The sequence below is a fragment of the Vipera berus genome (genome assembly GCF_964194415.1).
Source record: "Vipera berus genome assembly, chromosome: 1".
Lineage (NCBI taxonomy): Eukaryota > Metazoa > Chordata > Lepidosauria > Squamata > Viperidae > Vipera > Vipera berus.
This window is the reverse complement of record NC_138202.1, coordinates 190,347,341-190,372,959: the sequence shown is the minus strand read 5'-3', so window position 1 is coordinate 190,372,959 and position 25,619 is coordinate 190,347,341. Positions and strand designations below refer to the sequence as shown.

The 25,619-nt window shown below is 38.5% G+C and overlaps 2 protein-coding genes across 4 annotated transcripts in view; one reads left to right on the top strand and one right to left on the bottom strand.

The window, feature by feature from the left end:
• RB1 (RB transcriptional corepressor 1) overlaps positions 1-25,619 on the bottom strand; it is a 79,366-nt gene that overhangs the window by 16,282 nt on the left and 37,465 nt on the right. For all 3 annotated transcript variants that reach the window (XM_081313705.1, XM_081313706.1, XM_081313707.1), the window contains 3 exons: positions 3,013-3,131; positions 2,026-2,162; positions 997-1,142 (listed from right to left, as the gene is read on the bottom strand). In XM_081313705.1, the coding sequence (XP_081169831.1) occupies positions 997-1,142; positions 2,026-2,162; positions 3,013-3,131 (402 nt within the window). The remainder of the gene's footprint in view (positions 1-996; positions 1,143-2,025; positions 2,163-3,012; positions 3,132-25,619) is intronic.
• LPAR6 (lysophosphatidic acid receptor 6) lies at positions 17,619-18,808 on the top strand (the record flags this gene model as incomplete). The annotated part of the gene is made up of 1 exon (XM_081313709.1): positions 17,619-18,808. One exon carries the CDS (start codon positions 17,619-17,621, stop codon positions 18,642-18,644), a length of 1,026 nt encoding a protein of 341 aa, XP_081169835.1. The 3' UTR covers positions 18,645-18,808.

Here is a 25,619-nt window from a genome sequence, read left to right as displayed (position 1 = left end):
TTTCAACCTTTTCACCCATGTACCACTTTTAGGATATGGCAACATCTGAGTACCACCAGTCACCTAGAAAGGTGTCAAAAACTTGACGACACCCCCCCCTAAAAAGGAAAAAAGTGATGAAGTACAGGTAGTCCTCGACTTACAACAGTTCACTTAGTGACTGTTTGAAGTAACAATGGCACTGAAAAAAGTGCCCCCCAAGCCACAGCTGAGCAGGACACCTGCCTGCCTGCCCAGTGGCGCTCTTCCTCCTGTCCGAGGTTTTCATTGTTGCGAGCATTTCTGTTGAGGATTGGCAGTGGGGGTGGGGTGGGGGGGTGTTTGGTTTTTCTCCCCCCCCCCCGTCTGCTGGGTGGTTGCAGCAGGTTTTGGTCACTTCACATGACCCTGGGACACTGTGACAATCATAAATATGAATCAGTTGCCAAGCATCTGAATGTAAATCACAAGACCTTGGGGATGCTGCAACATTCCAGCTGATCGGCGCTTCTTCTAGGCTCAGCAGAAGCACCGGGATCAGTGCCGAGCTCCAGCTGGAGCCTGGCGCTGATCCTGGCGCTTCCGCTGAGCCCTGACAGCCCTGCAGCTCCAGCCGTCTCTCAGTCAGGCTTGTGCGGTGCTGCCACCGGTTCAGCTCATTCCCCTCCCCTGCTACCACTTTTCTAGGATGGTCGCTTACCACCTGCCAGGTGCCAATGTTCCACAGGTGGTACCCGTACCAATGGTTGAAAAGCCCTGGTATAGGTTCTCTTGCTTGAGCAAGGGGCTGGACTAGAAGACCTCCAAGGTCCCTTTCAGCTCTATTCTATTCTATTCCGTTCCGTTCCGTTCCATTCCATTCTAAGTCTAAGTCTAAGTCTAAGTCTAAGTCTAGTCTAGTCTAGTCTAGTCTAGTCTAGTCTAGTCTAGTCTAGTCTAATTGCCATTGTTTTAGCATGGAAAATCTAAATTAAAAAGGTAACATAGTAAATAAGCCCATCCAGTCAGATATATTACCTGGTCTAAGTGTCTGTCTTTCATCAGTTCATATTCATTTTGCAGTGTGTGATGAAAAAGGGTCCATATCAAATGTTCAAGTTCAGGATGGTCAGGCAGAAGACGCAAACATAGGCTATTTAATCGTCTATAAGCCAAGCAATACACTGGAGGAGAGATTTGTTTATAAATTACAAACAAGGTCAAATCAATATTTATATGTATGTTTATATTTATATTTATAGAGACACAGGGAAATAATGTAATGTAATGTACAGAATATATTTACAAATTTACTCCAGCAATGTAAAAAGGTGTAGTGTTATTTTAATCACAGCAAAATTATATTAGCCTGTACAAAGTCAGCTTATTTATTGGGAGATGGTCACTTTTGATAATGGTATAGAAACTCTTCTTTTCTAATAACTGCTGTGATTTCAACAGAAGCGTTTTTTAGTAATCTGAAATCACTGCTCGAATTTGTAGAAATATATTAGGAATTAGTAATATGTAAGTTTTATATTATTCTTTTAATTTGGTAAACTCTACACGTAATAAAATTCCGTGATACATATGTCATGGGCAAATAATTATAGAAGATATCAAGAAATGCATTAAAATGTTTAAAAAATATAATTTACATAATGCTGCAATTAAAACATATATTAGGACTATTTTTAAATTGCAATAAAGTTAGTGGTAAAGGAAGGCAATGGATTAACTTAGACCCGAAACATGCCTTAAATATTTGTTTAGTCTCCAGTCCTTCCTTTTATGCTCTTCAGCTGACCAGCCAGAACTGGCTTTTACCAAGCAAAGAAGACTGGCACAGGAGACTTTCTGTGCGGTTGGCTCATTTGCCCCCTCACCTGCTACCTTCATGATTTATTCTAGATTAGGGGTGTCCAAATTTGGCAACTTTAAGACTGGTGGTTCTCAACTCCTAGAATTCTGGGAATTGGGGTCCACTAGTCTTAAAGTTGCCAAAATTGGGCACCCCAATCTAAATTTGACAACAATGTTGAAAAATAGCTTTTAAAATCCACTCACCTTTTTTATAGAAATATGACAAAGAAATAGATTTATAAGGTTTCTGAGGCTGATTTAGCCCCAAACCCTGTGACTCTGGAGAATATACAAAAGCGGGAGAAACTTTTTTCTTAGGAGATTTTGTGGGAGAGAGGTACCTAAAAACAGGATACAGATACGCAGAATAAAAAAAGGATAATTAGAATAATAATATTCTAGACCACAAGCCTAATTTTCAAAATGACTTGAGTATAAGGTGGCCTAGCTCCTTCTCCATTGCTTTCCAATCCAGCTCTCAATGACTGTTACTAGTAAAACACAGCTCACATAGCTAGAAAAAAATACAGTGTGAGACAAAGCATCTTACTGGATCTATTTACTGCTGCACTTTGGTTACTGTCTTAACCTATTTACATTTTAATTCAAGTGTTTTAAACTTGCATTTGCTATAAACTTCTTTAGATGCCATTATGTATCAAAGACAGTAATATACAGAATAAAATAGCAGAAAGTAGCACAGTTCAGACAGATAAAAGGCTGGTCAAGAGTGTTTCCAAGTGCAAGATATGGAATCATGGATTTAAAGCTGTATCTATAGGGGGAAGCAACTGACAAAAGCAGCATTGCATTGTCACAAAGCATGCTCACTCCTTTTCTATGTGCATTACGATGATACCTGCCTGCCTGCCTGTCCCACAAAAACAAAGCTTGCAACACAATAGTAGAATGCTACTTTCATGGTTTTGATAAAAGCAGCAAGTACTGAAGCTTACGATTACAGGAAAACAAATTCAGAGCAAATATTAGGGAAATTCTTAAGAGAAAGTGCAACCTGATAATGAAAAGAGTTACCCAGAGAGGTAGCAGGTGTCCATTTCTTGCTGCATTATGTTCAAGCAGATGCTACACAACTGTCTATAAGCAATCTTTTAATCTGGATCCCGACATGCAAGAGGGTAGCTCTATATGAAAGTGGAAAATATCTTCTTTGAGGACCATTTTACTTACAAATCTGCAGCACTGTGATTATGTTGAAGAGGCTGAGTAAAATAGTTGGCAGGCTCGGGCTCATCAGCCTGCCCCTCTCGCTCTTTGGACTGCTTTATCAGCTCAAATAATGGTGAATTCTAAAAGACACCAAACAATAATTACATTTCTTATGTAAATTCTTCTTACTCATAACATAATAGTCTATCTTAGAAGTACCATCCTAAGAATATTCAAAATGGAAGCTAACTTCCATATACATTTGTTTCAAACATTTGTCAATACAGCTTTTAACAGCAAGGAATTTAGCAACCATAGTACTTATATATGAAGTATATAAGCAAATAGAAAGCTGCATGTTAAGTTATTTAAATAATTACATTAGTAAATCATAAATTATGAAATATATAAAGAAATCAATGAGATATTATAAGTATGTACAAATTCATAACTTTCATGTTGTTCCGCTTTATTTTAATTTCCTATTTGTATCACAAATAAGCCTGATTTACACATCAATAATACCATGTGAAAATGTGCTATACTGAATCCCAATAAGGTTCACTTCTCTAAGCTTATAATATTAGAAGGATAGGCCTTCTAAATCCTGCACTACTAATTCTGGATGCCAGTGAAAAAATTACAGTGCTGCAGAATACCACAGTAGCATCCAAGTCCTGAATTTTCCTAGAGGTCCCCTATTTAAGTATTATGTAGGTATGATTCAAAGGAATATTTATTTAACCCTGGTATGAAAATAAGGCTATATAAAGGAAAATGTCCCCAAAATATGTAGTAAAATAATTCTCATGCATCAGAATAACAATATTGCACGTTACTGAAAAGGATATAAAAATTTTCAAAATGTTGGTAAGAACTAAGCATGCTCAGTGGTGATAAAATATTCTCTAAGGGTTGGGAAGCAAGCAAAATCTGAGATGAAATGGAATGAAACAACCTGGAAGTTCATTGAATGCTGCCCTCAATTATCAACATTTTAATTTAAAAATTATCAAAGTAGCTTTCATTATTTCTAGCTTAAGTCATCCTACCAGGGAGGTCCCTAACATTAAACTATTTATTCTTTTGGAAATTTTGCAAATAATTTATTCCTATTGTAAGTAGCAAATATGAGATTGTGTAGAGAGTGAAATGAGTATACTAAAGTATTTAAAAAGTGCAACCAATTTATACTATTCTTTCCAACTTTGTACACAGAAATTCATTTATATTAAATAATAGCGTTTCTTTATTCTCTATATCAACTTTTGTGATAACTAGTTGAATAATCAAAATTATCAAAATAGTGAGAGCATGACACACAGAGAACCTCTTCAGAAATGCTGCAGTACTACACTGTATGCACAATTATTAGGCAAATGAGTATTTTGACCATATCATTTTTATGCATATTTTCTACCTCCAAGCTGTATAAACTTAAATTCTTAGTGGATATGACCATATCAGGTGATGTGTATTTGTATAATGAGACAAGGTGTGACCTAAGGAGATCAACACATCAAAGTGTGCATAATTATTAGGCAGCTTCTTTTCCTCAGGCAAAATGGGCCAAAAAAAGAGATTTAACTGACTCTGAAAAGTAAATAATTGTAAAAATACACATTAACTGCCAAAGATTTGAGAAGAATCAAACGTTCTGGAGTGCCCAGAAGTACAAGATGTTCAGTGCTCAGAGACATGGCCAAGGTAAGGAAGGCTGAAACCCGACCATCACTGAACAAGATAAGTTGAAATGGCAAGACTGGGTGAAGAAATATCTGAAGACAGATTTTTCAAAGGTTTTATGGACTGATGAGACGAGAATGACTCTTGACGGACCAGATGGATGGACTAACGCAACAGTAAGTTCTAGGTGGAGTACTGGCATGACCTGGTATTATTAAAGAAATATGAGCTAGTTGGACCTTTTCAGGTTGAAGATGGACTCAAAATCAACTCCCAAAACCACTACTAGATTTTAGAAGACACTTTCTTCAAGCAGTGGTACAGGAAAAAAGCTGCATCTTTCAAGAAACCATGATTTTTATGCAGGACAATGCTCCATCGCATGCATTGAAGAACTCCACTGCATGGCTAGCCAGTAAAGGCCTCAAAGATGAACGAATAATGACATGGGCCCCTTCCTCACCTCAACAAAACCCTATACAGAATTTGTGGGTCCTTCTTAAATGGGAAATTTACAGTGAAGGAAAACAGTACAGCTCTCTGAACAGTGTCTGGGAGACTATGGCTGCTGCTGCACAAAACATTGTGTCATGGTTCCAAAAGATGCGACCAATTAAAAGAACTTCAAGGAAAGGAATTCTTCCTTAAAGAACATTTTTATTTGGCTACAAGATAACGGCACATACAAAGGTGAACCCAAGACTAAATTCCCCTCCCCTCGGTTACAAAGTTGCAAGTTGCAATTCCCACCCCAATTTGCTGTCATAAATCACATTCACCAATTGTTAGAAAACGCGGGCACTCTCCAGCCCACCAAAACATTATCAGCAATGACCTTGGTTCGCATATATTTGAATTGTTTTGGCTAACTGAAAACTACACACACACCCCTTTCTTCTTTTTCTAAACTAAATATGTAGCAAGAAAGGCAAAATGAAAACAGTTCAGTTTGTCACAGCGTTGACATTCGGCTCCCCTTAAAAGAAAGGAGAAATCCTGCAAATTAAACAAGAATAAAAATTAAGAATCTCCTCTCGGTTTACTGGGATGTTTATAACATGATAACATGATAACTTTATTGTCACTTTGAATGTACACAAATCGGCATACATCAAAATGAAATTTTGTTGCATACAGCTCTCAAAGGGTCACCACCTCCGATATATACTCCTTGTTCGGGGCCCGCTCAAATTTCACATTGTCCATTTTAGTCTCTAGGGAGTGAACGATGGCAAACAGGACAGATGGAAATGGGGCTCCATGTGGATTAGCCCTCAGGTTAGCTTGTATTCTGACAACCTCGCCTTCTTTCCTTTTTCTGATCCTGACTCTTCCACCTTTTCCTTAAAGAGGCCTTGCTTCTTTTCGCCCCTGGAGCACGCTGCCGCCGCCACCAACTCCTCCAAAAGCCTCTCTCTCTTCCTCTGGGCCTGCCGACAGCCTCATCCAGTTCCTTCGCTCCATAAGCTCCAGGTCCTCTCCTCCTCTGCCTCCTCTGGAAACAGCCCTGATTTGCAATACAATCCATCACTGGGCCAGCAGTCAGATCTTGCTGCTGGTAGAACAAATTCAAACAGCGCCAACGACTTTTAACAGTCTCACCAACAGTTCCAAAACAACTAGAAACTTGCCATGCGAGCAAAGATTGTTGGTCGTATGTCATATGTTACCTTAGTTCCACCATGTTGCTCAAACACATTAAAATCTTCCTGATCATGTGGCCTATAGCCATTACTATCCCTCCCAAAACTATTTGCCTTCAAGAGCCAATGCAGCCGCAGCCATTCCAGGCGCCGCCATCTTATCACAGAATTTGCCTATAAGTCTATCAGCTTTCACATCAGCACCACCAGGTGGTTTCTGATAACAGGTATCCCTTTCACTGCACTAAATATTGCAATTTACCCTTGTATAATCTAGCATCAAGAATACGCTTTACTTTATAATGAGTCTCTCCAGCCACCACAAGCGGGCCAGGTGCTTTCTTGGAAAGAGTTGACTCTCTGAAAGGTTTTAACAGACTGCAGTGAAGCACTGGGTGGATCTTTCCTAAAAGACGAGGGAGTTTTAAGTGTACAGTGACTGGGTTCAAAATATGCACTATGGGAAATGGTCCCAGGTATTTTGACCCCAATTTTTTGCTAGGTAACTTAAGTCTTTAGATACTTTGCAGAAAGATAAACCTTTTCCCCCACCCGGAATGAGGTGCTTTTTTCTTATCAGCCTGTTTTTTGTAAACCTCTGAGGCTTTTGTTAAAGCTTTTTTTGCATTGTCCCAAACACCTCTCCAGTAGATACCCATTGATCTAATGTTTGAGAGGTAGGGGGGTTCTGAGGGTATTCAGGCATCGGAATAAAATCCCTTCCAGTGGCTCTTTGAACAGTGTAAGTCCGGTGCTGCTGTACTGTGTTGTTGTTAGCCACTTCAGCAAAAGTCCAATTTGTCTGTTGGTAATCTACATAGCATCTAAGATACTGCTCCACCATTGCATTTGCTTCTTCAGCCGCTCCATTTGTACAGGGATGAAAAGCCGATGAGAGTCCTCGTGTAGACCCAATCAGCTTGAGGAAATCCCTCCAAAATCTGGCTGTAAATTGAACTCCCCTGTCAGAAATTATTCATTTTGGTGCACCGTGCAATCGGTAAATATGTTTGAGAAATAACGTGGCTAGTTTGGGGGCATATGGGTGGCCAAAGCATGCTATAAAGTGAGCTTGTTTTGACAAAAGGGTCAATCACAGTCCATATTATCGTATTTCCTTTACTCTCTGGTAATTCAGCAATAAAGTCCATAACAATCTCTTCCCATAGTTGAGAAGGATCTGCAACAGGCTGTAAGCCCAGGAGGCTTTCCTGGGATCCTCTTCATGGTAGCACAGACTGCACAGCTTTTTACATAACTCTCCACATCTTTCTTTAAGCCTGGCCACCAAAATTGCCTTCAAACTAAGTGTAGTGTCTTTAAATAGCCAAAGTGACCAGTTTGTTTAATATCATGTCTGAGCTGGAGTGCTTGGAGTCTGAGCGATTCAGGCAAATATAATTTCCCCCCTTTCCAAGCTAGCCCATTTAGGATGGTTTGATTTTCCTTGAGCCGTTTGTCATTTTTTAGTTCTTGCTTCAATTTCTTTTGTCAATGGGTCGTCTGGGTTAGGGGACTTCACATATCATTGTTTCCCAGGGATTATTTGAGAAATAACTTGAGGTGGAGGCATAATAGAATCTATGACTTGTTCACGTTGGCTTTTATATTGAGGCAGTCTAGAGAAGACATCAGCTAAGAAATTCTTTCCACCCGGTATGTATTTCAGGGTAAAGTTAAAATGATTAAATATTACGCCCAGCGTACTTGTTTGGGAGACAATTTACAGGGAGTTTTCAGTGCCTCTAAGTTTTTGTGATCAGTCCATACTTCAAAAGGCACCGCCAAGTCAATAAAGCCCATTTGATTGCAAAGGCTTTCTTCTTCCAAATGGCCCACCTCCACTCTGTGTCAGTGAGTTTTTTTGAAGTGTAAGGACAGGGTTGTAAATTTCCTTCATTTTTTTTGCAACAGCACTGCCCCCATAGCCACATCACTAACATCAGCTTGAATAACAAATTGCTGCTCAGGATGAGGTTGTTTGAGAATTGGTTCTGCAGCAGTCTTTTTAAATTTTCAAAAGCGGTTTGGCACTCTAACGACCAGTATAAGGGTTGACCTGGTCGTGGTTTACCCCCATCCTTGCCAGTTTTTAATAGTTCTGTAAAGGGCAAATCAATCTCAGCAAATGAAGGTATAAATTGACGGTAGAATTTTTTTTGCAAATCACAAAAAACCTTGGAGCTGTTTCTTAGTTTGTGAGGCTGCCATTCAATCACTGCTTTTACTTCAGCTGGATCCATTTCAATGTCTTCACTGGAGATTCTGTAACCCAGATAATCCAAACGTGCCTGATGGAACTCGCACTTTGAGAGTTTGGCACAGAGTTTAGCGTTCAGCAGTTTCTTTAGTATTTCTCATACTAAAACTGTATGTTCTGTATAGATTAAGATGCCATCAGGATACACCAAAACCCGTTTATATAAATGATCATGAAGCACCTGGTTGATCAGCTGCATGAACACAGCAGGAGCTCCTTGTAATCCAAAAGGCATGACTTTAAACTAACTACTGTTGGCGGCAGTTTTCCATTCATCACCTTTTCTTATTCTCACGTGATAATACGCCTCTCTTAGGTCTAATTTGGTAAAAATTCATCCTTTCGCCAGGTGGGCTAACATGTCCTTCATTAAGGAGAGAGGGTACATATTCTCCACACTAACAGCGTTCAGACCTTTAAAATCAACGCAGAGTCTAAGTGATCCATCTTTTTTCTCTTTAAAAAGCACAGGGGCAGCCACTTTGGATTTTGCGGGTTCAATAAAACCCCTCATCAAATTTTTATCAATGTATTCCCTCAATTCTTCCACTTTGAGTGGGGTCATTGCATACATCTTTGACTTTGGCAATTTAGCTCCTGGCAGAATCTCAATAGCACAATCAGTGGTGCTAGGGGGAGGGATGTTGACAGGGTTTGTGCAGAATATCTCCTGAGCCAACAAGGAGAATGCACAGAAGAAGTGGTACTGAGAGTAGTCAGGTTTTGCACAGCAACCACACTGATACACTGAGATGTGTAAAAAGGAAAATACTATTAGGAGTAGCACAAGTCAAGAATAAACAGTCCAGGTCATACACGGGTACAGAGAAGATATCAACAGTTCAAGAGTTATCCAATACAAATTCATCTTACCAGTCCAAAAGTCAAAAACACAGTTCTTCAGGTTTAGCAAACAGTAGCAAAACCACAATCAACAATAATCAGCAACTAACACAGAGAGTAAGAAGCTATGTCTCTAGCTCCCTCTTATGGCCGTTGAAAGAACACAGCGTTGGCCAATCATTACACATTAAAGGGATACATTACAAATCATGGCTTATATATTGCCAACCCAACCAGTTAGGCTATAATCATATGACTAACAGATGTCACATTCTGTCTTGCTGAACACTTCAACCAAATCTTGATATTCATTGGGAATAAGAGGCACTCCTGGCAGGGGATTTGCCGCCACCAAGTTGATCATCAACAGATCAAGAAAACTGATGCATTCCATGAATGGAAGCCTTATGACTGTTATTGAAAAGAAGGGTAGCTATATTGTTCACTGATTTTTTAAAAAAAAATGTCAGAAATGTTTGTTTGTACATTTTGAATTGGTTGTTTATTATTCCCATTTTAACAAATACAAATAAACAAATGAGATAAGCAAAATTTTCATTTTTCATTTAGTTGCATAATTCTGCATAATAATAGTTGCCCAGTAATTCTGCACACATAGATATTCTCCTAAGAAAGCCAAAACCTCACTTTTACTTTCTTAAATATTTTAGGTTTATTAACATTTTGGATTAACAGAGAGCACTGTAGTTGTTTAATAAAAAAAATAATCTTTCAGAATACAACTTGCCTAATAATTGTGCCCACAGTACAGTTCTCAAGGTAGGCAAACTGGATTATCTTGAGTCTTTGTCTAGAAAATTTTAAATATAAGGAAACAGTAAAAAGCAGCACCCAGGTAAAACAGTATTTATATATAGGTATTACTTTTTTGGGGGGAGGGACCCTATCTACTTTTACCTAAAGACTAGTGATGTTTTTTGTGAATTCATTTACACATTATTTTCAGCATTTTCCCATAAGTTTTTTAAAAATAATAGCATATTTACAGAAAATGCCATATCAATTCTTCTAAGTAAGATAAATTTCACCACTAACTGGTATTTGGCTATAACTTTCATAAATGGATTTTAAAGTAGTAACGTGCATATTTATAGTATTTATGATCAAAGAAATTTACAAAACACTGTTAAAATCTGACAAGGGTTCTTTCCATCCAATGTACATTCAATAAGCTATTGTCATATTTTCTGAATAACCATACAAGAAGTAAAATGCCATAAAATTCATATAGACTTGATCTGCCCAGATAATCCAGCACTATAGAGCTGAATTTTAAAGGAATATTACTAAGCAGAACCACGCCCTACACCTAGGACTTTGTACCTTCTTTCACTTTTATCTAGGGAAAATATTTAAATAATCATATTTGTACATAAAGTTAAATATATTACATTCTGTCCCACAGCATTAAGCATCCTACACTTAGCTACATATATATGTACAGGAAACCAAGGTGAAACATTACGAAATTAAGGATTTCATGAAATAAAATAAAAACAGCTGAACTCTAAAGCTCATTTGAATTAACAAGAAATGCCAGTTCAGAAAATACAGTAGTTTATTGCAAAAAAATAAAAATAGGTTGGTTTATAGGTTTATAGGTTTATTAAATTTTTATACCGCCCTTCTCCCGAAGGACTCAGGGCGGTGAACAGGGCATATCATAAAACTACAAATGTTTTGAAAAATCTGTAAATACATTGTTGTTGTTAGCTGCGAAGTCGTGTCCGACCCATCGCGACCCTATGGACAACATTCCTCCAGGCCTTCCTGTCCTCTACCATCTTCTGGAGTCCATTTAAGCTCGCGCCTACTGCTTCAGTGACTCCATCCAGCCACCTCATTCTCTGTCGTCCCCTTCTTCTATTGCCCTCGATCTTTCCCAGCATTAGGCTCTTCTCCAGTGAGTCCTTCCTTCTCATTAGGTGGCCAAAGTACTTGAGTTTTAGCTTCAGAATCTGGCCTTCTAAAGAGCAGTCAGGATTGATCTCCTCTAGGACTGACCGGTTTGATCGCCTTGCAGTCCAAGGGACTCGCAGGAGTCTTCTCCAGCACCACAGTTCAAAGGCCTCAATTCTTTGGCGCTCAGCCTTTCTTATGGTCCAACTTTCACTGCCATACATTGCAACTGGAAAGACCATAGCCTTGACTATACGCACTTTTGTTGACAGGGTGATGTCTCTGCTTTTTAGTGTGCTGTCTAGATTTGCCATGGCTTTCCTCCCCAGGAGCAAGCGTCTTTTAATTTCTTGGCTACAGTCCCCGTCTGCAGTGATCTTGGAGCCCAGGAAAATAAAATCTGTCACTACCTCCATTTCTTCCCCATCTATTTGCCAGGAATTGAGAGGGCCAGATGCCATGATCTTGGTTTTCTTAATGTTAAGTTTCAACCCAAGTTTTGCACTCTCCTTCTTCACCTGCAACAAGAGGCTCTTTAGTTCTTCTTCACTTTCTGCCATTAGAGTGGTATCATCTGCGTATCTTAGGTTGTTGATATTTCTTCCGGCAATCTTAATTCCAACTTTTGATTCATCTAGCCCTGCCTTTCTCATGATGTGCTCTGCATATAAGTTAAATAGGCAGGGCGACAGTATACAGCCTTGCCGGACTCCTTTCCCAATTTTGAACCAATCAGTGGTTCCGTGTCCAGTTCTCACTGTTGCTTCTTGACCCGCATATAGGTTTCTCAAGAGACAAATAAGATGGTCTGGTACTCCCATCTCTTTAAGAACTTGCCACAGTTTGTTGTGATCCACACAATCAAAGGCTTTAGCATAGTCAATGAAGCAGAAGTAGATGTTTTTCTGGAACTCCCTAGCTTTCTCCATGATCCAGCGTATGTTGGCAATTTGATCTCTAGTTCCTCTGCCTCTTCGAAATCCTGCCTGTACTTCTGGTAGTTCTCGATCCACATACTGCTGAAGTCTAGCTTGTAGGATTTTAAGCATGACTTTACTAGCATGAGAAATGAGTGCAATGGTGCGATAGTTTGAACATTCTTTGGCACTGCCTTTCTTTGGAATTGGAATGTAAACTGATCTTTTCCAATCCTGTGGCCACTGTTGAGTTTTCCAAATTTGCTGGCAAATTGAGTGTAGCACTTTTACTGCATTGTCTTTTAAGATTTTGAATAGCTCAGCTGGAATACTGTCACTTCCACTAGCTTTGTTGTTGCTCAGTTTTTCTAAGGCCCACTTCACTTCACATTCTAGGATGTCTGGCTCGAGGTCAGTGACCACCTCATTGTGATTATCAGGGACGTTAAGCTCATTCTTGTATAGTTCTTCTGTGTAATTTTGCCACCTCTTCTTAATCTCTTCTGCCTCTGTTAGGTCCCTGCCATTTTGGTCCTTTATCATGCCCATTTTTGCATTAAACGTTCCCTTCATCTCTCCAATTTTCTTGAAAAGATCTCTGGTCCTCCCTATTCTATTGTTTTCTTCTATTTCTTTGCACTGTTCATTTAAGAAGGCATTCTTATCTCTTCTAGCTATTCTCTGGAATTCTGCATTCAATTGGGCGTATCTTTCTTTTTCTCCCTTGCCTTTCGCTTCCCTCCTTTCCTCAGCTATTTGCAAAGCTTCCTCAGACAGCCATTTTGCTTTCTTGCATTTCTTTTTCTTTGGGATGGTTTTGGTTGCTACCTCTTGTACAATGTCGCGAACCTCTGTCCATAGTTCTTCAGGCACTCTGTCTATCAGATCTAATTCCTTAAATCTATTTGTCACCTCTACTGTATATTCAACAGGGATATGATTTAATTCATACCTGAGTGGCCTAGTGCTTTTCCCTACTTTCTTCAGTTTAAGCCTAAACTTTGCAAGGAGAAGCTCATGGTCTGAGCCACAGTCAGCTCCTGGTCTTGTTTTTACTGACTGTATAGAGCTTCTCCATCTTTGGCTGCAGAGCATATAGTCAATCTGATTTCTGTGTTGACCATCTGGTGATGTCCATGTGTAGAGCCGTCTCTTGGGTTGTTGGAAAAGAGTGTTTGCTATGACCATCGCATTCTCTTGACAGAATTCTATCAGCCTGTGCCCTGCTTCATTTTGCACTCCAAGGCCAAACTTGCCTGTTATTCCAGTTATCTTTTGGCTTCCTACTTTAGCATTCCAATCCCCCATGATGATAAGAACATCATTTTTTGGTGTTAGTTCTATAAGGTGCTGTAGTGCTTCATAGAACTGGTCAATTTCATCCTCTTCAGCACTGGTGGTTGGGGCATAGACTTGGACTACTGTGATATTGAATGGTTTGCCTTGGATTCGAACTGAGATCATTCTGTCATTTTGAGGATTGTATCCCAGTATTGCTTTTCCTACTCTTTTATTGACTATGAAGGCTACTCCATTTCTTCTGAAGGATTCTTGCCCACAGTAGTATACCTGATGGTCATCTGAATTAAATTCACCCATTCCTGTCCATTTTAGTTCGCTGATACCTAAGATGTCAATGTTCAGTCTTGTCATCTCTTGTTTGACCACGTCCAGCTTTCCTTGATTCATGGATCTTACATTCCAGGTTCCTATGGAGAAAAAATCTTTACAGCATTGGACTTTCCTTTCACCACCAGACACATCCACAGCTGAGCGTCCTTTCGGCTTTGGCCCAGTCGCTTCATTCTTTCTGGCGCTACTAGTACTAGCCCTCTGCTCTTCCCCAGTAGCATATTGGACGCCTTCCGACCTGAGGGGCTCATCTTCCAGCGTCATATCGTTTTGCCTTTTGGTACTGTCCATAGGGTTTTCATGGCAAAGATACTGGAGTGGGTTGCCATTTCCTTCTCCAGTGGATCACGTTTTGTCAGAACTCTCTGCTATGACCTGTCCGTCTTGGGTGGCCCTGCACGGCATAGCTCATAGCTTCATTGAATTACGCAAGCCCCTTCGCCACGACAAGGCAGTAATCCATGAAGGGGTGTAAATACATAGCATAAAGCAAAAATATTATAGTTTCTCCCTGACTTCCGGAGGTTGTCAACGCTGCTAACATCGAATGTTCTTGCTTTGACAACAAACTTTTTTGTAACATTAGTTAATGTTGAAAATCTATGCCTTAACATGCTTGAAAAAAATTAACAAGGCTCCACAAACAGATGATTGACATATGATATATAATCCAACACAGTTGAGTTCTTCCCAGCTTTGTCCGCTATGTCTTCCATTTTTCTTATATTGTCTTTTTTTTCAGGCATCAGGGTTTTCTCCAATAGCTCTTCCTTTCATAATATGGATCCAAAACATAATTAGGCAACAGTATGGTTTTACTTCATTTGGAATAACAATATTTTACTTGCAGCTCCAGTGTTTCTCAACAATTTTCTCCAAGATCTCAATGTAAAGGCACCAATTTTTCTTCATTCAGTTTGTCTGATGATCTAGGTTTCATAGTCATTATGTTAAAATTTGGAAAACCATAGTAAAGAGGAAATGTACTAAAATAATAGTGAAAAAAAAGTATTCTTGTCCTTAGAACAGATACTGATCAAGGAAGCCATAATCCTGTTAGCGTAACTACACGTATTCCCCGGTGACTGTCTTAAAGAGGAATGTACTAAAGTCCTTGTTTAAGCAAACATAGTCTTGTCCTTAAGGCAGATGATGATTGGGATAATTATATCCTGTCTACACGTACTACAAGTAATTTTCTTCTGTAAACTGTCTTCGGATAAGAATGTGTAGAATATTAACCACATAAGTAACAAGGTATAACAATGTATAACTAGGAATTAGAGGTCTATAAAAATGTCTGTTTATGAGCCCTTCGGGGTTCAGACTTTTGCTTTGTTCAAGCCTTCTGAACCTGCGTATTAAACTTTTCCTTTTCTGAAGAGCTGGCGTGAGTCTCTTCTTTCTACAACAATAGCCTTAACAATATGTGCTTTTGCTGTTTGCATATCTCTACAATAATACTTTGTTTAGAACTTTAGTTCTTCTCAAGTAATAGACTTTTCTTTACATTATAGCTAAAGTCACCATTCTCAAGCCTAGTAAAATATATTACTACTTCAATTCTCTGCCTATTTGCCTTGGGTTGGCATTGTTTTTTGTTTTTTGACATCTTGAAGGTTTTTAAATCTTGAGTAGCAGATCACTACTTTCATATTTTAAAAGCCATTAAGTGGTATTATCAAAATATTTCAGGGTAAAGATGATTGTTCCAGCAATTTTAAATCCAATTTGTATTTCTTTTTCTATTGTGGAAATTTCTGGTTGGCCTCATCTTCAGTGATGTCATGAATTTTAGTCTAGAGTTCTTCATGTGTTTTTGTGCTTGAAGGGTTAAGATGGCTGTATGGACATTCTTGTTTAATGTTATAAGTACAAGCTCTTTCTAAGTGCATGACAGCAACCTTTTATACATAATGCAAAGATTATCGACCCTAACAAGATTTGGATTCATCCAAATCATTAGCCAGCTTGTAGAGTTTTGGCTGAGTATGCAGTATATAGCCAATTATTGAAGCTATAGATCGGGGCTTGTGATTTAGTAAGTCATATACCTCAACAAATTAAAGCTTACCACAATATGTTCCCACTGAAAACTCTTAGGCTGTAAAGACCTGCCTTTAGCACTGGCTACAAAAGTCTGTTTGGCTGTAGCCAAGCTTCTGAATGTCTCACTCTATTCCTGAATTTACAGTAAGGGAAAATGTTCTGTCTTGAGAAGCCAATAGGCTGAATTCAAGTATGGAATTACTAAATCTTGGCTCATCCATACTGACAAACCTTAAAGGATTGTGACATTATTCAGTTTGAAGATGACCCACCCAAACTTTGATCATCTGAGGAGTCACCCAATGAAATTGGGTGAATAGCCACAAGAGAGGACTTGCTCGACTTCAAAGACTTGTCTGTGCTATATTTTTCCAAGGGAACGCACGTACAGCCATTAAACATGTTCAGCAAAGTGTGTACAAAATAAATTTTATTTGGCAATGGTAAAATAATTAGGTTATTGTAACTAATAGGTTATTTTAAAAGCTTACTTGCTTCCTCCAAGGAATATATATCATATTGGCAATCATGTTATGAGAAGTGACTCTGTTTCCCATTTACATTTTAGGAAAAACTGCTTAGATGCTAGGACTAGGTTGCAGCAATGTATTAAAGAGAATGACAAAACTGGACCATGGAGTAAAGTACACACAGAGGTTCATTCCACTTTAAACTAGCACCTGCCTATTTTTCAGCCTACCTGTAGTCCTTGTAAACTTTAATCTATAGTAGATTAGCCCTACACCTACAGGTAATTCATTCAACAACAATAAAAAGTTGAAGCATTACCTTTACCTCCCAAAGTAAATCGAGTATTACTTCATTGCATGAATGTGGCAAACGCCCTTACAACGAGCTTTAAATAATGTGTATGAATTATGTTTAAGTCTAATAGATAAAGTTCAAGTGTCTCTAAAATAAGTTCAGTCTAGCAAAGACTTCAAGAGTTAAGGAAGTTTTGATTATTATACTGAATTATTTACATACTTTCCAATACAAATATTTGTGGCTAAAATCTTTCCAACTAAACCCCTTAAAGCAAATTGAAAACTGAAACCTTTTGTAGCTCAGCCCCTTCTTCCTGTGATGTTATCATATAAGTTAAGTAAGCATGGGTAGGGCTTTTTGTTTAATCTTCTCTGTAGACAGAAATGCATAATAGCAGAGTAACATCGAAGGAGAGAGCTGAAATTCAGCAAGAAAGGACATGCTTCGGAATTTTATTCCATCGTACAGTTCAACAACAAAAAAACTGAAAACTGCAACACAGTCATGAAACCTCAACGTCTATTTTCCTAGGAGTTTCAAAGTTACTTAAGTTTTCATAGGATTTATTTGTTTTTGTTTTTCATTTGCTGTATTTTTCCAGTGAACGGGAAAAAGCAATCTCAACATTTGAAGAAATTTTTGGATTTTAATTAATTGAAAGGATGATGTTCCTTATTTCTGAAATTTACTACTGTCTAGATTTGTGAACATGAACTACTAATATTTTTGGGGAAAAAGGAATGGCATACTAATAAGTAGCACTGTGACCTACTGAACTATGAAAATTTCAAATAATGTGGACCCAAGTGAATGGAAAGACTAGATTTATAAACCAACCGAGGATTTACCACAACTATAACAAAGGTACAGGCTTACTGAGAAATTCTGTAATTATAAATAATTGTCATTATGGTAGCAAATTCCAACTGTACTATTCATGACTCATTTAAATATACTTTATATGGCTGTGTGTTTAGTATGGTATTTGTCCTTGGTTTAATATCAAACTGTGTTGCTATTTACATCTTTACTTGGACCCTAAAAATCAGAAATGAAACTACAACTTACATGCTTAATCTAGCAATATCAGATCTCCTTTTTGTGTTTACATTACCATTCAGGATTTATTCTTTTGCATCAAAAGACTGGCCATTTGGAGATGTACTATGCAAGATTTCTGTCACACTATTTTATACAAACATGTATGGGAGCATTTTGTTTTTAACCAGTATCAGCGTTGACCGTTTTTTAGCCATTGTATATCCATTTCAGTCAAAGACAATCAGAACAAAAAGAAATGCAAAGATCATCTGCATTATAATTTGGATAATTGTGACAACGGGAAGTATACCTGCAAGCTTCTTTCAATCCACCAATGCTCGTGTTAATTCTGAAGGATGGACACACAATACCTGTTTTGAACACTTTTCTGAAAAAACTTGGAAAACCTATCTTTCAAGAATTATTATTTTCATCGAAACAGTAGGGTTTTTTATTCCTCTCATACTGAATGTGACATGCTCTGCAATAGTTATAAGGACATTAAATAAGCCAATTACACTGACCAGGAATAAATTAAGTAAAAAAAAAGTTCTACGAATGATACTCGTTCACTTACTGATTTTCTGTTTCTGCTTCGTTCCGTATAACATCACCCTAATTTTTTATGCGCTCATGAGAACACAAGCCTGGATTAATTGTTCAGTTGTTACTGCTGTTAGAGTTATGTATCCAATCACTCTGTGTATTGCTGTTTCAAACTGTTGTTTTGACCCTATAGTATATTATTTTATTTCGAGCACTATTCAAAATTCAATAAAAATGAAAACTTCATCAACTAGAAAACAGAGATTTCCTGAAACTCAAGTTTCTGATATTCAAGTTAGATTCCAAGCCTTAAAAGCAAGAGTACTGGACACTGAATCTACCATATAAATGGTGTTGACAGATTTAGAAAATAGAATGTTTAAGATATAAATATTCTTCTTTTTTCTACAAATATAAGAGGTTATATTGAATTTAAAACTTGTGAATTTTAAACACTATTTTTAATCTGTAAGCCATTGTTTCCTGAAATTTATATTATCAAATTAGAAAAATATTTCATCTGTTTGGATTAAAAAAAATCTTATTGTTCAATGTCTTAGGAAAAGGAGGTGTTATAATAAAGACTTAATAGGTTTCCTTATTATACAATAAATTGTTTTCTTTCTATGTTACTAGTATCAATATTAACTTCATTGACAATTTAATATTTTATTATTTTATTCAAAGGTATTGAAAAGACTGTGGAACTGTATAATAAATTCTACCATGTAAAAGTGAAGAGAAGTAGTTTATGGTGATTGTTTACCAAACTGAGCCTTGGTAAAGTCTATTTGAATTATGAATTATTAAATATCACTTTCAACTATCCCATGGAATTAACAAGTTCTAAGTGAGATATTATTATTTTAACTATCACCAAAATCTTGGTGATAGTTAAAAAAATTCCTACTGTGAATGAGAAAACAATATTTGCATAGCCTTTAGACAGAATATTATGAGATTATCAGATACATTTTAGAGAAGTATGTTAGTTAATTGCAGCAAAAACCTGGAATTATATTGTACCTTAGGAGTACCCAATCTCTATTTGGAATTGGGCCGCACGAGTGGCTGGCCAGAGCATGCGCGCATGCACGCAGCTCAACTGCGGGGGGCCGGCAGGCAATTGCATGTATGCGCGCCAACCCACCACTTGCACTGCCCAGTTCCCCTCTCCCCTCCAGCTGGGTTGCCAACCTCCAGAGGTTGTGGACCTCTGCCTTAGAAAGATACATAAATGCATCTTTCTGAGTAGATAACTTGTGATATTTTTAAATTGTTTCAGCTAGTAATAATAGAGAACAATTAATACACTAAGTTCACAACATAAGATACTGTTCATTTAGTTTTAGCTTAAAATATGAACCTAGTTACACAGGTAGTCCTCAACTTATGGCCACAATTGACCCCAAAATTTCTGTTGCTAAGCAAGACAATTGTTAAGTGAGTTTTGCCCCATTTTATGATCTTTCTTGCCATAGTTGTTAAGTGAATCACAGCAGTTGTTATGTCAGTAACGTGGTTGTTAATGTTGCTTCCCCATTGACTTGTGCTTGTCAGAGGATCACAAAAGGTGCTCAGCTGAGCCCACGACACTGCAACCATCATAAATATATGCCAGGTGCCAAGCATTTGAATTTTGGTCATGTGTTGATGGGGATGCCGCAAAGGCCATAAGTGTAAACAAAAGTCAAAAGTACCTTGCTAATTTTGCTTATTGAGCAATCCATGGTTTTAAAAAATGATGTGAGTAAACTCTATTGTGAGATTCTATTTTTTTTTCTTCTGGTCTATACTTTACACATTTATTCCCTTTAATTTTCTGTTTAGTTCTATTAGTATTTAAAAGCTGTGAGAGCTTAGGTGGATTTTATATATTTGTTGGAACTAACACATCTTTTAAATTGCACAATTTGACTTGGAAACTAGAATCTTGAGCAACAATTAATTGCTCAGCAACTTCTACCAGAAAAATAAACTACGTCACCTTAAATTACTGTACAGACAATAACCAGTTGGTTTAATATTCTCAGTGATTTTAGAGGCTCAGTTGCCTGCAGAAAATTTTACAGTAATCAAATCATAATCAAATTAATAGTTGTATAGTAACAGTATGAAACAAGACTGCATTAGGAATAAGTAAAATTGGCACATAATTCTCAACTGGAGAAAGGCACCTCTGGCTACAATCAATATGAAAACATAGTAAATTAGGAATATATTAATATCCTCAACTCAAAGGCAAAACGTGCAAGAAATCACCTTCGCATAAAGCTATGTCCAAGGCTGAGGAAATCATTCAAAAGAGATGTTTCCAACATGTAGAAACATATGACTCTTTTTAATTAATTAAAGCAACAATTTTATTTACAAGGCCTAGACAATTCTTTTGGAATACACACTCAGTTTGTCTCTGCGTGTATGTGCATGCAAAGCCATTCTTAGTTAGGAGCAACAAGAGTCTTCAACCTTAAAGAGCTGGCCTCCAGCAACCCGCCATTTTAATTCCACATAACCCTCTGGGCCTCACAGGAACCCAGCATATTTCTTAGAAAATAAATATAGCACATGGCAGTGAGCCAGACTTTACTTTGAAATATTACTAGTTGTGTGGATACGGTAATTATAGCAATCTACCACAGGAAAGCTTTGGGTTGGACAATGCTACAACTATATTGCAGAAGTCACAATGTGTGTTTATTTATATAAACATTAAGATAGCTTCTGTAAGCAATTTTAATTATTCCTTGTTCTTTGTATTTTTTTGGAGACAAAGGACTTTAGGATTCTAAACATGATTTTTTCCTATGCATGCCAAGATTTTTTTCCCTATGATTCAATTCACCAGAAACACAGAACTTCTCTAGTTCATCATAAGGGTTGGGGAGTTCTGGGAGTTGGAAATCTATATATTTTAAAATTGCCAAGTTTCAGAAACAGTTTCTCAAATTATTATTAAATTGTCTCTGCTAATAGTTATTACTACAAATTCTGAGGAGTATCATTCATTCATGGGTTTCTAATTTGTTGTTCTAAAAAACTAGCTTTTTTTCTCCAAACTTCTCTTAACCTTCTGTATATCTGTGTCTATTTAAATATATAAAATTATTTCATGCATACACACATACAAGCACACACACATTTATCAGAAACTAATTTCCCGCATTCTATTATTTTTGTCAGAACCACTTGAGGCAGTTTCACCACTAAAGCAGAACTAAAATGAACTCCTGGCTTCCATGATGACAAGGATATCATCTAGTTCTGCACAAGATAATATCAAGAAGCTCAGATAGAGGAACGAGCGGTCCTCAGGAAAATTAAAGAGACAGTTGCAATAGATGTTCAAAGAGGAAAAGTTTATGAACTTTCAGAATAATACTTGGTTAGCTTGATTGGTCCAATATCTCAGGTGTTGCCAAAGAAGAGGGAGGCAAGCTATTCTCCAAAGCACCTGAGGGCAGAACAAGAAGCAATGGATGGAAACTCAGGAGAGAAACAACCTAGAACTAAGGAGAAATTTCCTGACAGAACAATTAACCAGCGGAACAACCTGCTTCCAGAAGTTGTGAATGGCTCCAACACTGAAAGTTTTTAAGAAGAGACTGGACAGCCATTTGTCTGAAATGGTATAGTTTCCTGCCTGAGCAGGAAGTCGGACAAGAAGACCTCCAAGATACCTTCCAACTCTATCATCATAATCATCATCATCATCTACGGGAAACATGTCTTTCTATAACAGGGTCTTACTGTTGAAGGCTATTATAGGTAGTCCTCAACTTACAACCACAATTAAGCCCAAAATTTCTGTTGCTAAGTAAGACATTTGTTAAGTGAGTTTTGCCTCATTTTACTACTTTTCTTGCCACAGTTGTTAAGTGAATCACTGCCATTAAGTTAGTAACACGGTTGTTAAGTGAATTTGGTTTCCCCATTGACTTTGCTTGTCAATGGGGAAGGGCGGACAAGGCAATAGCATGACCCCGAGACACTGCAGCCATCATAAATGTGAGTCACTTGCCAAGCACCTGAATTTTATCACATGGCCATGAGGATGCCACAATGGTCGCTGAGTGTAACAATGGTCATAAGTCACTTTTTATAGTGCCGTTTAACTTTGAATCATCACTAAATGAACTGTTGTAAGTCAAGGACTACCTCCACTTGCATTCAAAAACTCATTTTCCAGATGCATAACTGTACCCTTGTAAGAGATTTATCTGCCTATCATTGGAATCAAAATTCCTTTATTGAAAGAAGCTAATCGGTAGAATTTTAATAGGGTCTAGTAACATGAAGATTCCTTATTTAATCTGTCTCATCATCTGATGTGAATACATTTAAAAACAAGATCAGTATAGAAGATAGGCCTGTATCTCAGCATCTTGAGCATTTAAAAAATTATGTAGGCATCTAATACTTAAAACTTATATAGTGTAAATAAAATTAAGCTTTCCAAGATCCACTGAAATACCTTAAAGAACACTAAAAGAGAGAGCAACATGAAAGCCACTTGTGTCCTTGTGAAAGTTGAGGATGCTTGCCAGATTCACTGTGCTGGCGTCCTGCTATTCAGTTGGAGGGGAGGAGGAAGGTTGCTGGCATTCTGCACATGCATTCGCTTTTGCTGTAACCGCTTGGGAATTAGGGAGGGGAATTATCTTAGGTAGGAGATGAAGCATACTCCTTCCCAGCAGGTTCCAGCCTGGTTCCAAGGCTGTGGTGCCCTGAAGGTGACCTGTTATCTACCTAGTACCTAAGTGTTCTCAAAACAACCCTGTGGCATCACATCTGGCTGCTGGTGGACTGGACAGGGGGGTTGGGTTTTCGAAGACAAAATAATTGCTTTGTGTTTCGCACAGGACTTTCAGATTCTGCCTGATTTTTCTGCATCCACTTTATCTCACTAAATGTTCTTTTGATTAATCTCAATAGAGTCAAGAGTTTTACTTTCCCAAGGAAAGTAAAAGCTGGGCAGGTCCTTACAATGCTCTTGATTAAATGTTACAAATCAGTTTCTGAAATGGATGATTAAGCATACCTTCAACATTGAAAAGAAGCTTAAGTTAGGATGAGAGACTTGGGTGGTGGTGGTACAGGTAGTCCCTGAGTTACGAAAGTTCACTTAGCAAATGTTCAAAGTTACAACATCCCCCACCAAAAATACTTACAACCAGGTCCCAAAATTATGTATCTGGCAACATCGCAGCGGTTGTTTGCACTTACAAATGACCGCAGAGACGCTGCAACATGCTATTTTGGTGCCACATCTGAGAATCCTGAACTGCCCACACTTCCCTCCTGCGTAGCCTTGGGTGCCGGAGCCCTTGTTGAGCCACGCAGAGAAGTGCCGGCCCAGCCTCTCCCCTTCCCTACCGAGATCCAGTTTCTCACAAGCAGGCGCAGCCCTGCTTGCCACTTGGTGGAGTGTCAAACCTGCCTGGATTTCACAAATTTTGTGGCCACAGAGCTGGAGAGCTTGGCGCACCACCACTCTGCTGCCTTGGCTTGCTACAAGCATTCACTCCTTTTCCAAATTGCAAGAAGGGCTCCTAAACAACCCATTATGTTTCTCCGCTGCTGCAGAGCTGGACACCTTGGTGCACCATCACCCAGTTCACCTCACTTCGTAGCACTTGCCCCTTTTTGGATGCGAGTGGAAAGAAACCACCCAGAGCAAGCTGGCTGCTCCTGTCTAGCTTCTAGATTGGAAGGAAGAGGCTTGGCCGGCTAGGTTCTGCCTCCCCTCCCCGTGGCTTTGCTGCAAGATCTACTGAATGGAGACTTTGCAGAGGTGCAGGGCATGGCAATGCCTTTGCAGCTTTGCATAGCACAGGTTGGCAGAAGCAGCTTGCCACTCATTGCAAGCATGAGTCTGGAATCCCATTCACAGCCTCGGACCCTAACCTGGAACTGGAGGCAGCCCAAGGAGGGTGGGAGGCTGACCTCAAACGTCTAGGCAAAGCTCCTCTTTGCACTCCGTTTAATCCTGGTTCCCCTCCAATGGGAAATAACTTCCATTGCCTGACAGCTGCTCTTGGCTTTGCAGCTTAAAAGCTGCCTTGCAAACGGAAGAAATGTGCAGGGAAACAAAGAAGTCTGTGGGATTAAAAAGAAATTTCAATCAAAACTTCCAACCTCATGATGGAAGTTATTGCACTTAAAGACTTGCGCATTCAATTAGTGAATGCGAGGGCAAAAGCAGGGAGTGATTGCATTTGAGTTACGCCATTCACTCCTACAAATTCTCAGGTTAGGAATGTAATGGGCAGGCTCCATTACATTCGTAACTCGAGGACTACCTGTATAGGAGCATCTGTAGGATTGTTTTATCAATATAATAGTAGCTAAGGATTAGTTGCATAATTAAAACACTTGTGAGTACAGCTAAACCCAGAAAATCTTGATATATTCTGTGGAAGCACTTAGTATCCATTTTTTTTACTGCAGCTTTGATTAGTTAAAATAATCTTTGATAACCATGACTATCTGACTAACTGAATGCATTTGGATGAACACTTTCAGAAGTAATTAAGCACAGGCATAGAAAATCTGTAAACTGTGAAATTGTAATACTGTTATTACCATAAATAATTAAATCTCTGAAATAGCAGACCAGCAATCTCCAACCTTTCCAATTTTGTGGACCAATGGAGGGGAGAGGGGGGAAAGGGGATGATTCTGTGCAAGTGGCAGGAGAGCATGTGCAGGTCCATTTGCACAAATGGAGTCACATGTGCCTCTTGTTCTCCTGCTGCACACTCAACTGGATCTGTGTCCATGCGCTCGTGCTCACCCGCCACTTCCGCAGCCTGGCTCTGAACGGGATGCGGCCCAGCAGTGGGCCACAGCCCAAGGGTTGGGGACCCCTGCAGTAGACCACTACAGAAATAGTAAGATTTTTAAACATCTTATTTACTTCCTAGGATTTAGGACTTCCAATGCTAATGCAAAGTGCTGAATTACCCTCTTAATTGTTTTGGTCACCTTCCAGGTAAAATAGTTATCTTTTGATTGCTTTAATGCTTATCTACAAAATAGAAAACTCATGTTTTGTCCTTCATTTAATGATGCTGGTCTACAACAAAAATAAAGATTTATTGATTTATTTCTTCCTTTAGTTTACAAGTAGTCCTCAACTTGCAACAGTTTATTTAGTGACCATTCAAAGTTACAATGGCACTGAAAAAAGTGACTTATGACTATTTTTCAGTTACAACTTTTGTTATAATCATAATGGTAAAGTTGGAAGGGACCTTGGAGGTCATCTAGTCCAACCCCCTGCTCAGGCAGGAAACCCTATACCATTTCAGACAAATGGCT